Source organism: Cuculus canorus, chromosome 3 (genome assembly GCF_017976375.1).
Source record: "Cuculus canorus isolate bCucCan1 chromosome 3, bCucCan1.pri, whole genome shotgun sequence".
NCBI classification, from domain to species: Eukaryota; Metazoa; Chordata; class Aves; order Cuculiformes; family Cuculidae; genus Cuculus; species Cuculus canorus.
Window position 1 is genome coordinate 105,198,493 of NC_071403.1, and position 12,190 is coordinate 105,210,682.

At 40.5% G+C, this 12,190-nt stretch overlaps 1 protein-coding gene across 3 annotated transcripts in view; it reads left to right on the forward strand.

Annotated features, from left to right (window-relative positions):
* PLB1 (phospholipase B1) overlaps positions 1–12,190 on the forward strand; it is a 93,575-nt gene that overhangs the window by 65,180 nt on the left and 16,205 nt on the right. For all 3 annotated transcript variants that reach the window (XM_054063971.1, XM_054063972.1, XM_054063973.1), the window contains 8 exons: positions 353–448; positions 1,538–1,609; positions 3,138–3,215; positions 5,200–5,260; positions 5,963–6,021; positions 8,587–8,645; positions 9,797–9,840; positions 11,092–11,191. In XM_054063971.1, coding sequence (XP_053919946.1) covers positions 353–448; positions 1,538–1,609; positions 3,138–3,215; positions 5,200–5,260; positions 5,963–6,021; positions 8,587–8,645; positions 9,797–9,840; positions 11,092–11,191 — 569 coding nt within the window. The remainder of the gene's footprint in view (positions 1–352; positions 449–1,537; positions 1,610–3,137; positions 3,216–5,199; positions 5,261–5,962; positions 6,022–8,586; positions 8,646–9,796; positions 9,841–11,091; positions 11,192–12,190) is intronic.

The following is a 12,190-nucleotide window of genomic DNA, read 5'->3' on the forward strand; positions in this document are numbered from 1 at the left end:
GGTACTGCAGAGCATAGTGGTTTCCAGTTCTGATGATGGACTGAGGAGAGGAAACCACCTTTATTGCAGAACCCAGACACTAGACACTTAGTTGAAAATGGTGGGTTTGCTATTTCTGGGTGGATCTGCACTTCAATTCACCCAAGCAACTCTAGTTAAGCATTTTTTGTGGCTTATGAATCCACTGAAGTACACTGTATCACCAGGTAATCATGAGATTTTCCACATTAGAGCAGCAAGAACAAGGAGCATGAGCCTCCCTATTACTGGCTCTGATTTGGCCTCATCAATGCCAAGTTGGAGCAGCGTGGATTCTTCTGCACTCACATTTCCTTTACACTTTCATTTGTAGGATGGGCATCCAGATATCTCCTACTTTTCACCTGATTGCTTCCATCCAAGCCAGAAAGGCCATTCTCAGCTTGCCAGGGCTCTCTGGAATACCATGGTAAGGTGAAGACTCCAGGTCTTTTACATAGACCTGACTAACATTAAAATATTCTCTGTAATAAATATTACAATGAAGGCCTGAATCAGTCTAGATTTTGTGGGTTTTCCTCTTTGCTAGTCAGATACTCTAAAATTCTTGCTCCGCTCTCAGCCTAGAATCTCTTGCTTCTTAAAGTCTATCAACAAGAGAGAGGTGCTCTAAGTGCATGATCACTCCAAGATCACAGTCATTCGTGTTTTCAGCTGAGAGGCTTTGTTTGCTTCACCCACTGTCGTAAAAGGCAGGACAATAAGGATGATGTGTCTGTGTGCTGATGTGGGAAACCACCAAATAAAGAATTGTAACTGCATACATCAATTTAAAATGGATTGCTTTAAATCCATGTGTTTGTTTTAAATCCATGTGTTGTGAACATCTCATTAGGAATTGAAGTGGCTTTAATTCAGTTTAGTTTTACTACCTTTGGAAATGAGTATAGCTCAATAAAAACGTGGCATTAAAGATTGCTTAAGCCTACTCATTTTACTTACTATTGCAGTGCAGTAGGTGTACTTATGCATTCAGATGCTGGATGGTAGCTTCTGTATACTTCAGTGTAACTTCTTAACAGCTGATGTGATTGTTTTAATCATCAATCAGTACCTCTAATTAAATTTGGTGTGATCTGCTGCACATAAACAACCTTTTGTTGGACATGCCATGGTGGAGCTTAGCTATAAAAGTTGAGGGACTCTTAGTTGTCTTGTCTGTTATGTAAGAGAAGAGTTTACGACCTTGCCTTCTGGCGAAATTCCAAGGTACTTCATGTGCCTGCCAAAAAGTCCTCTAAGAGTTTAAACAAATCCAGTGTAGCTTTCCACTTCCCATTTTAAGCTTCTTTCTAAGCCTGGCTGTTTTGTTACTCAGTTGCCATGCTCTTTCTGAGAAGTAGATGCATTTAAGCCTTGGGTAGATCAAGGCCTGTAAATACAGGCAGCTTTATATAAATTTGAAAGGTATATTTAGATTTCTTGGGTTAGAATTGTTATACAAATGTAAGATGAGCTGACGTGGTTTCAAAACAGCGGGTTTTGTCTTCCATTCTAGTTGCAGCCTGTAGACCAGAAGGGTGACTCTTTTGATTTTACGGATGACATTGTCCTCGACTGCCCAACTCAGGTAAATACTACCAGTGTTATGGAAGCTGGGAATCAGTTGGCTGTATGTGCTTGTGCTTGCTGCAGAGAGCAGGAGTTCGGTATGCCTGAAACAAATTTACTGGAAATTTTTGTTCTTTGCATCCCTCTGTGCGAGCAGGTCGGTACTCCAGTGCACTGGTGTCCCTGGGCCTTTTACTGTGCCAATGAGTACTAACTGACAACATGCTGACTTGTGTGTTTCCAATTGCAGCAGAGGTTGTGTCTTGTTATGTTTGTAAAGTACAGAGGCAGCTCAAGCAGCAAACAGAATGAGCTACATTTACTCTCCCATCAGAATCAATGAAATTTGGGCACCACAATGGCTCTGAAAACCCCCAGTATTTGTTCTCTTTTGAATTAGTGGCAAGTTGTTTTTCCTGGCCTGATCCACAACAGGGATACTTCAGACTCTTTGGAAGCTGCTTCTACAGTCATAAAACAAGCTGATGAACTTGCAGTACGGTTGCTAGGTATCAGCACGTGGAAATGACCACTGCAGTCAGCAACGATTGACTCACTTTCTGTGTCATCCACTTGATGTGGATTTTATATTTCTCTCCTTCAATCCACTCCTATTTAAAGATGCCACTTTGAGAAGTAGAGACAGAAAAGTTTTATGTGCCTTGCAAAGAAAATATGGTCATTGTTTTCAGAAATGGTAAGCCCACAGTGCTTTGAAAAAGTCACTGATGGAAGTACCAGTAGCTGTTCTGGCTCAGAGAGCTCTTGGGGTAAAGACTGTTTTAACAGTGCTACATAGGAATAAATAGACTGTTTCCAGGGGATTTCACCTTCTGTGTTACTAAACGACGTAGGAAATTATTTCAGATTCTGACACCCACAAATTCCATTTATTGTTCCCATTTTCTCACAACAGTTTTAAAATCCTACTTCAGCTTGTCATGTCCATGAAGATAGCAGTGGGTCTTTAACCAATGAAATATGCCTTCTGATTTTAGTGGTTTGTAAGACCTCCTGATGCAGATATTGGAATTGCTTTTACTTGAGAAGAGCGGGCATCCTGATGAAATCTTTTAGCCTGTACAATGTGCATGTCTTCCTGAGTGTATGGTGCATTACTACAGGGCAAAAATAGCCATGCAATTGATATGGACTCTCTTGGAAGAAAAAGTGATCCTTTCGGTAATCAATTTTTCATCTCCCCTCTGCTCACACAGGAAGATCTGCCCAGGTTTCTCTGGATTTTACATCAGTGTCTTCTGAAAGGACTAAACATCTAATAAAGTCCAAGTAATTTGTGGAAAGTTAGGAGAGTTAATGCTAAACTGCAGTCTGGATCTGGCATATCTCATTTTTGCTGTAAGGTGCTGAACACAAATCTTGATTATGAATTTTAAGGAAGGAGCATGGTTTCAAAATCCAACTCCCTATTTTGCAGCTTAGGCCATTACTTTCATGGTGATGCGATGTCTTGGTATCACTTGCTGTGGTCTGTGCCATGTGTTTATTGTCTAATTTATCTTATTTTTGTATTCCTCTTTCTCTAGAACAAACCATTCCTGGGAACATACAAGAATGGCAACTACACGTATCCACCTGTGGAGCCTACTAATGAGCCAGTAGAGGTAACAGTGCATCTTTTGCTGTGTTTTAGGTGAACTATGCAAAGCTGTATCTGGTGACTGTTTACGCATCATTCTGAATTTATAGATAAGATTAGCTATTACCAGTCTTCAGAAAGTGAAGAATTACCTTGGATTGCATTTTTTCCTGTGTAAACAAATGTTAAACTCTTCCTAAAAGCCGAACAAAATGACTTGTATTAATTGGTGCAATTTTATCAGACTGTGATAAGCAGTAAGTCATCTGTGATGCATCATTAATTCAGATAGCAAGTTCCTTGCAATAGAGAGAAGATACTTAAAACCCTGAGTCCAGAAATGGTCTGAGGAAGGTTTGCATGTTCTCTTCTTGAGCCACTGTACTTCCATGCACTCAGATAAGCTTAACCTGTAGAGGGCAGTCACCTTCACATATTGGATAGACAGCCAGATACGAAGGTGATAGGCATGCATTTTCAAAGGGATTCGCTTTCCACCATTACTGACCAACGACCACATGGTAGATTAAACAAAAGAATGCGAAGGAACAAATGATGTGTAGGACTTGAAGAGATGGGGTCGTTATTTGCTCTTGATAAAGAGCTGCAGGTCTGCAGACTAAGCCTGGGTGGAGATGGCAGTCAAAATTGGCTGGGCTAGTTTGGCTTACTGGGAGTGGTCTTCAGGCCCACCCAAATTTATGAAAACCTGTGTGTGCCTTGAGGACTGCAAAGAGCAACAGCTGTTCCGTTTCCACGAGCCATAATTTGCAATATTGAAATGGGACTTTTATCTGTGAAGCTAGAGTCATACTTCTCCTTGGTCATTCTTCCACTTCCACTAAATCTCAACAGCAATAGCTTTTGAAGTGATAGGATAAAGGAAAGAAACAGTAAAGAGAGTTAAGAAACAGTTTCTTCTCTGATCTAAATATAAACTCAGCTGTCCATTCCAACCACTGCAACCAGCCTTTGGCTAGATGGCTGATAGTAGAGCCTATTAGACTGTTTTTTACAAGAATAATTTGTCTTGATTTTTTAACACTAACCATTCTTTCTGAAGACCACTGGCCCATGTAGTTTTCCTGTGAATGGTAGAATTGTTCAAATGTAGAATATTTGGGGTTGGAAGGGACCCCAGAACATACCTAGCCCAACCTCTTACTCCAACCAGGAACAGCTCTTAGATCAGCATAAGCAAATATCTTTGCTCTTGCAGACACTGCCCACTATAAAAATTAAAAATTTTCCTCACTACCTTCTTAGCTAATATTGTTGTTCTCTACTAAAAAGTGCGAGTGCTGTCTCTGCTGGTGAACCAAGATGTTCTGTGATGTGTGGTTGACTCAATTTCCTCAGCTGGTGGGATAAACGTAATAGTTGTTATATCACCTACAAACGTATGGCAAAGTCAAAAAATGTAGAGGTGGACAGCTCTTTTACTGAAACTTCTGAAGCTTCAAAATTTTTACAAATTTTATATTCAGTGAAAGCAAGCCCTTTATAAAAGTTTCCAGGAAAAGAATAGATTTCCTGAGAGGCACATGGGAAATAATAATAAAATAAGATTCTACATTAATATAATATAACTTTGCAGAGAATTTTATTGTTGATTTTTGGGTTTTTGTTCTTACATATGGTGTCTTTTGAGACAGAGTAGGACATCAAACATGGGGACCTCACCTTCTATGTCATGGAGAAAATCTCCAGTCTGTAGAGGACTGTAAAAAATAATCCTTCTTATGGAACTTTTTCATAAAGAATTTTTCTAGATGAAATGTTTTTCCTTTGGAAAAATTTTATGCTTTGGCTAGAAAATTTCACCAAAAGTAATTAATATTTGGACAGGACTCTACAAAGAAGAGGAAAGGACTGTTGAGCTATTTAGGCATCAAACTGTGATCCGTGTCTTGACTTGTTTTTGCCCTTCGCTGTACAATTAACCATATATGAATTCCATATTATCTTCTAACCACAAGGTGAACCAATTTTGTAACTTCCCATTTCAGAATTGGGGCAGTGACCTGCTGTGTTCTGAACGGGCTCCATCCAGTCACGTCCCAACTTCAGGTGAGAAAGAACTCATAAGCCAAGAACACAAATAAGAGAGATTTCACCTTTTGTTTTTAAAAACAGTAAGATCTTGAAATTGCACATCCAAGATGGGAAGCAAAACAATAAAACCTGATATATTTAGCAGCAAAGGAAGAAAGCTTGTCTTGCCATACCCAGTAAGTTCTGTATCACATCAGGTGTGTTCACTGTGGATAAACGTGAACATATTTATCATGTACATGTATCACACACAGCAACATGACAAATTAAAATTGCTTAGGTAGATTAGTGGCTCAGCAAGTTTGACCTATGTGATGAGCCTACTTTGATAAGCAGTGCAGTAGGAGTGCTGTGTATAGTTGGAAGGCTTTGTGGGGAGATTGCTAATAAGAAATATTGATCTATGACCCAAACCTGAAAACCAATTAAGAGCTTGAGTGTATGTGTCCCTAAACATATCTAATCTGTTTTCCTTTTTTTTTTCCTAAGCTTTTTCTATGGTCCATATAGTTCTGTGTTAGTTGAGTACACTGTTGCAAGCAAAGGCAAGAAGTTATGCCTTTTGCCTAGCTGGCGTACAGAACCTGAGGCTCGTTCTCTCTTAAAGTCTGTCAAAATACCATAAGATTGGAACTAAAGACTTGCATTTTTATTCTGCTGATCATTATTTTGTCTCAGTTGTCAACAATCCTGCTTTGTTCTCCTACTGTTTTTCAGTACATGAGCTACGACCTGCTGATATCAAAGTCATAGGAGCACTGGGAGATTCCCTGACTGTGAGTATTGCTGTGTACCCATGTTTAGAATGAGAGCAGCAGTTACCTAGATGTGGTCATGTCAGACATCATCCAATAGAAAGCAAATTGCTTTGGCTTGGCAAAGCAAAACTCATCTACCTGTGTCCCTTCACAGAGAAATAGCCTGAAGGGATATGAGTGACACAGGCAATTGTGTCATCCAGTAATGAATAATTCAGGCCAGAACAGGAATGGGATCATATTCTCTATTGCACACAGTTTATTCAAGTGTTTTTGAAAAGGGAAATGTCTGCCTTACAGGAATAGTCTTTTCTGAAAAAAAATAAGAGCAAGCAATTTGCGTTTTTCATGCAATGAGAGATCTTGATGAAAATTCTTACTGAAATAATTGATTGCAGAATGAAGTGCTTCTCACTTGAGTTAATTCTGATACTTCTGCATTTCAAAATTTTGCTTTCGGATGTTGCTTCCTGGTTTTGGCATTTTCCAGTTAAAACTCTGATGTATTTCACGTACAAAGAAATGCAAACTCAAAGGAGTAGGAATGGGAAAGAAAGGCTCCAGAAAAGAATAGCAGGGAATACTGCAGATCTGCACCAAAGTTTTCTGAGGAAAAGTTCCAGAATTTCGCAGCACTATGGAATTGTTCTGGGATGGGATGAAAGCAAATGTTGGTGTCAACAGTTCCCATGAATTTTAACTCCTGAGCTAAACCAGTGTTCATTCTAGCAGCTTCAGCTCCTATAGAGTTCAGAGGGAGTTGAAGGGACTGAAGTGTTTAAATGGCCTGGCTTTTCTACAGACAGGAGTGCATGTCTTCACCTCCTCCTCCTCCTCCTTAACTTTAAAGCTGATTGTTCTTGGCCTGATGTAATCCTGGCTTTCCTGGCCCCCCCTCCCCGCTTCCCCCACCACTGAGCTTTTCTTAGTTGACTTCAGTAATGACCCTGCAAGTCTCCCTCCAACCCGTTGGCATGACTCTTAAAACGGATTGCTTGATTTCATCCCCTGCATCTAGTGCTAGACATAGGCACTAGCACACATCTCTTCTTTGTTAAATGTTAATTCTTTGGTACATTAGGTGTCTCAGAGAGTCCTAGTCATAAGGACCAGACTCTGAAGCTCAAGGTCCTTGTCTCAAGAGGCGAGCAGGGCAGCTTTTCATCCTGCCATTATTCATGCAGTCCCTATTAGTTGCCACAACCACAGCTAGGTGTGACTGGGCTTTTTATTAAGGCTTTTATTTCTGGGAGCAGGGGTCCAGAAAAACTAACAGATTATTTCCCACATGTGTGTACACGCGCACGCACACACAGCCCTCGCACGTGAAATACAGTACAGTCAGCAGCACTGCACATTTTGTACTGCCTAACCATCACTGGCATAGAGGGACTGCAGCAGCAAAGATCTGCCTTGATCCACTAAAGCATTGATTTTCCCCCTGATATTTCCTGTGAGCGCCCTGAATGCAGTCAATGTTTACGGCTGAATTGATACCATGGCTTTTTGAAGAATACAAAATTAAATGAAACCACTAGGAAACTATAAAGCTCCAGAAGAACCTATTTTCACGACTGCTGTCATGAATGTGAGTCAGAGTGCTGACCTTGCTAGAGGTCTGTGTCAGTCCTGTGAGCTACTCAAATCCATCAAAAATTTCTTTGTTCTGATAACTTTATTTATTTAGTTATTTTAGAAGATATTAAAGTTCATGCTGTAGGAAGGCTGCTCTCAGTCTAGATGCAGTTGGAAGTTAATGAAACATTGAGCAATTTAGTCCTGTCCCTGGCTAGAATGCGTCTGTCCGACTTCTTAGCATCAATGCCTGACGAAAGCAACAGATATGCCAGCGTGCTTATCTATATTGGGGGAAAAGAAATCCTGCATATACCTCACCAAGTTAGAATAGCAGACTGGGTCCAGCACAGGAAAAGTGGATTTTACATGAAAGATTTGTTTTCTTGACAAATTAAAAAGCATCTCCCCTCCTGAGTTATTTACGGCTAAAATTAGCTGGGAAATTTTCATCAATATGGTTAGGACTTGGGGTGTCATGTTCCCCCCACTCCTCTCCCTCTGATTACTCAATCTTGCTCAAAATCAGCTTTCTTCAGGAAATGCCAGGATGGAGCATTTCCTATCAGAAAAATCTAAACAAATCTGAAGCTCTTATTGTTAATCTGGGTCCATTGCTTTTAACCTGGATCCCACTGGGTTGCAAAAAACAATATTAGAGGAGTAGTTCTAAAGTCCTTGACCTTACCAGTCTCACGCCTTCTGGCTGGACTATATCTCATCTGATGATCCATGGCCTACTATCTAGATGAGCTGCTTTTGTACATGAGGAGAAATGCCATGAATTTGAAGCACAGGAGACGCAGGGCTGCCCACAGGCCAGTGTGTGGTGGTGAATAAGGGCATGGACCATTTATGCTAAAGCTGGGGTATTATAAAAGCTTGGCTGGATGCAGAGTAAAGTTACCAAAATGATTCAGCATTTTAAAATCATGATGTCTGTCTTACCTAACCTTGTAGCGCTTTTCCTTCTAGTACCTTATAAATTATTCTTCCCATTTTTTCCAGACTGCAGTAGGAGCCAAAGCAACTGATCTACTAACAGAGTGGAGGGGACGTTCCTGGAGGTGAAAATGCTCAATTTTCTCTTTCTCTATTTTTGCTCACAGAAACAGTTATAACTGTGGGTCACCTGGTTGTGTAGTTACATACTTAAGTATGTAAATGCAGGGGTAGGATGCTGGGAGCAAGTATTGCATGGTAAGGATTGGAGAAATCGGGTCTGGAATAGAAAGGCAGTGGTTCTTGTGGAGGGCTTGTGTTTGTTTTTTTGAGAGGGAGGGATTGTTGCTTTTTTTTTTCTGATCAGACTTTAGCACTACAAGTATGATCCTGTGTGTCTGATGGTACTGGATTAATATGAATTAATTTCTTTAGCTTCTTGCTAGTGTCTCCGGAGTCTGTTCAAAATATTATTGTTGCTGTGACTATCTAACGCAGTGCCTACCGCTAGACAGTCTGCGTGTGAATTGACATGAACGTGGTGAGGGCACTGCATGCATATTCAATGAAGATGTCCCAAACAACTTTGCTATTGCAAAATGGACAAATGCAGCACATGTCAGATTTGGTGTGAATATCAATATCCACGCTGGAGTGGAAGGGCACTACCTGCTTCACAGGGAGGGAAGTCTGGTTGATAAGTGTGTGTGCAAGTATGCATTCTTTCCTTCATCCTTTCTTCCTCCCTTGTACATATCTGCAGGCATAGATATCTTAATGAGAGGCTGCTAGAAGTAGCGTAAGAATACATTGGCTATGCACACAGACAAGTTTTGAATGCGAAACAAAGGGTTTTTTCATCATCAGTGTTGCAAAATCCCAGATAGGTGGTTAATGAGGATGTAATGCAGTCTCTCTTCTATGCATAACTTCACAGAAATGAGGTTTCAGCAAGGTCATATGGAGCAACTTTGATGAGGAAATATGCTTTTCTGTGATGCGCAGCGTCCTGCGTGTCTATATGAAGAATCAGTTCCCACTGTGCCCTATTTCCAATGTGGAGGCATAGCTTCTATCTTAGCTGAAGCCCTGCTTGATTTAATGTGAAATCTCTTTTCAGTGTTCTCCCTGAATTCTTGTGGTTTATCTACTTAGTCATGTTTTAGGTTGATCTTTTTCTTTCCCTTCCCGGGCTGCTACAGCAACATATGGTGATAATAAGACAGATGGTTGCAGGATTAACCCTATTTGGTGATTTTGTTCTTTCCCTTTGTAGTATTGGAGGTGATGAGACCCTGGAGATCCAGACTACTTTACCTAGTGAGTATCTTGGAAAATCAATGTGAGAAAAGAGAAAGGTGAGCATTACTCTAAAAGAAGTCAAAATGGATGCTAGGAAGTATTTGGAAATGGTCATGTTTTCCTTGCGAACATTGAGGGATGCCCATCTATTGTGGATATGAGCAGTTCTAGTGAGTCACAACTGAAACCCAGACTGACCTGTCTAGCTTTAAAGTTGATTCAGCCCCTCCACATCACAGGATCTGCATGTGACTGTATTGTCCTTTTGACAGAAATGGTTAGGACTAAATGTGCTGAAGGTGACAGAAGTTCATGGCAGACCTGCTCTTCCCTTGTTTCATTTTGTACTTTCTAGTGAGTGACTGTAGTGGTTGTGGGCAAATGGAGGATTATGAAACAATTAGTGGTCCATCTAGAGATGGCTGTTGACAAAGTTATGGATCCTTCTGATGATTTCAAGAAGCTACGTTGCACTGAAAAAAAATTCTGGAATTACTATAAGCCTTTTGTCCTGTGTTCCGTGTAATTGATCCCTGTAGTTACTATAGAAGCTATTAAGTGGTCAGTGTGACCATAAATTGGAGGGGAATTGGTTCACAATTGTTTGGCTATTTGTATGTGATCCACACTGTGGAGCAGTTTGACAATACCTGTCATTGCTTGTAAAAGATTCTGATATGCTTTATTTTGTACCACACACTGCTGTGTTTAAGGAAAAATAGGGAACATGTTTCATTTATGCTTTATAAATGAGACTCTGTAAAGAGGTTTAGGATGGCACTACAGACACAGTAACAATAACGATTTTCAGACATCATGCTTCCCTGCCGAGGCTTTTGATGAAATCTAGAAATGTGAATAAAATTCGGTTGTCTACAACAAATATTATTATATCGATAGGTAGCTGGAGGAGTGGGAGGTAGAGGGCTGTATTCTGAGTACCTACTCCTGGAACAGGAAGAAAAATATTCACAATTACTCTGGCACTCAAATTCAACACTAGTGAGTTGTCTGGAACCGGTGCATGTCCTGAATGGGCTGCCAGAGTGGCTTCTTGAAGTCACAGAGATATTTATTTGCAGTACTGAAGTTTGGACAGTAACTGAAGTCTCCAAGGCAGGTGTGCCTATAGCTTCTGTAAAGTCACAGTGAATGAGGAGAAACTCCACGTCTGTATTCTCACCACCCAATTGGCTTGCACTTCTGCAAGAGACAATGCTGCCAGTTGTACTGTAGAAGGTAAAAAGCCTCATGTTTTCTCTTTTTAAGATATCTTGAAAAAATTCAACCCGAACCTCTTTGGCTTCTCCACTGGCAGCTCTAAGGAGACAGCTGGGTTCAATGCTGCAGAGGGAGGCGCCACAGCACGGTAAGCACAATCACAACAGAGAAGGAATGAAGGTATGAGAACTCATGGGCTGACTTTTTGCCTTTGAACTGCATGTTAAGGTTGAGTTAGTACTGATGACCTACTTGTATTGAACACATTCCTATGGTCTGATGTTTCTGAATTACTTATTTGGTTAAATTTAAATTCAGTATTTGGGGGATTTATTTGTATCTTTTTCTGAATTAGAAACAAAGAGAAACCTCCTTTCTCCACTTAACTTTTACCCAGAATTAATAACGTCTTAGTTATGCTTCCAATTCTACCGGTATATTTTTCTGCCCAGCCTTTGGTATGCAGATTCCTAATTCACTATGGGGCCATATCTGAAATGAGAAAAAATTAATGACCATCGCACCTTTATTCCTTGATTTCTGGGCAGTGTACCTCAAACTAACAAATAGAAGCCCACTGCTACCCTAATGGCATTAAAAACTAACTGTGTATGCAATGCAAAGAAAAAGAACAGAATAAGCAGCTGGCAATTAATTCCTTTCTCCTCCTGAAGAAAAGCCCTACTAGTCTGTTGAGAACCAAAATATGTAAGAGTTTATTGCTTGCATTGTGCCTCCTCTATGGACACTCATGGAATTTGTTTCCAAGCCTTTGTGACACTTTCAATAGTCATTAAATTTGCTACAAGAGAGTTTCAGGATAGGTAGCAAAGCCTGTGTAGCTACTAAATGCTTGTGGATGCCCTGACCAAAGACTTGGGGCAATCGGTATAGTTCTGAAAGTGCAAATAATGTAGCCACATTTCTGTAGCTGCTAGACAGCAGAGACGGGGTTATTAGCTTAAGCACAGTCTCATGCTAGTACATCAGGAGCTCAAGCTTCCAGCCGGTGTCTCAGCATGATTTGTACTTTGTTTTGCGGAGATTGCATCCCGCCTGGAGCTGGACTGGGATTCTCTAGGCTGGCTGTTCCACAATATAAGCGATATCTTGCAGCCATAAGACAAGCCATAGGAATTCAAGGCCA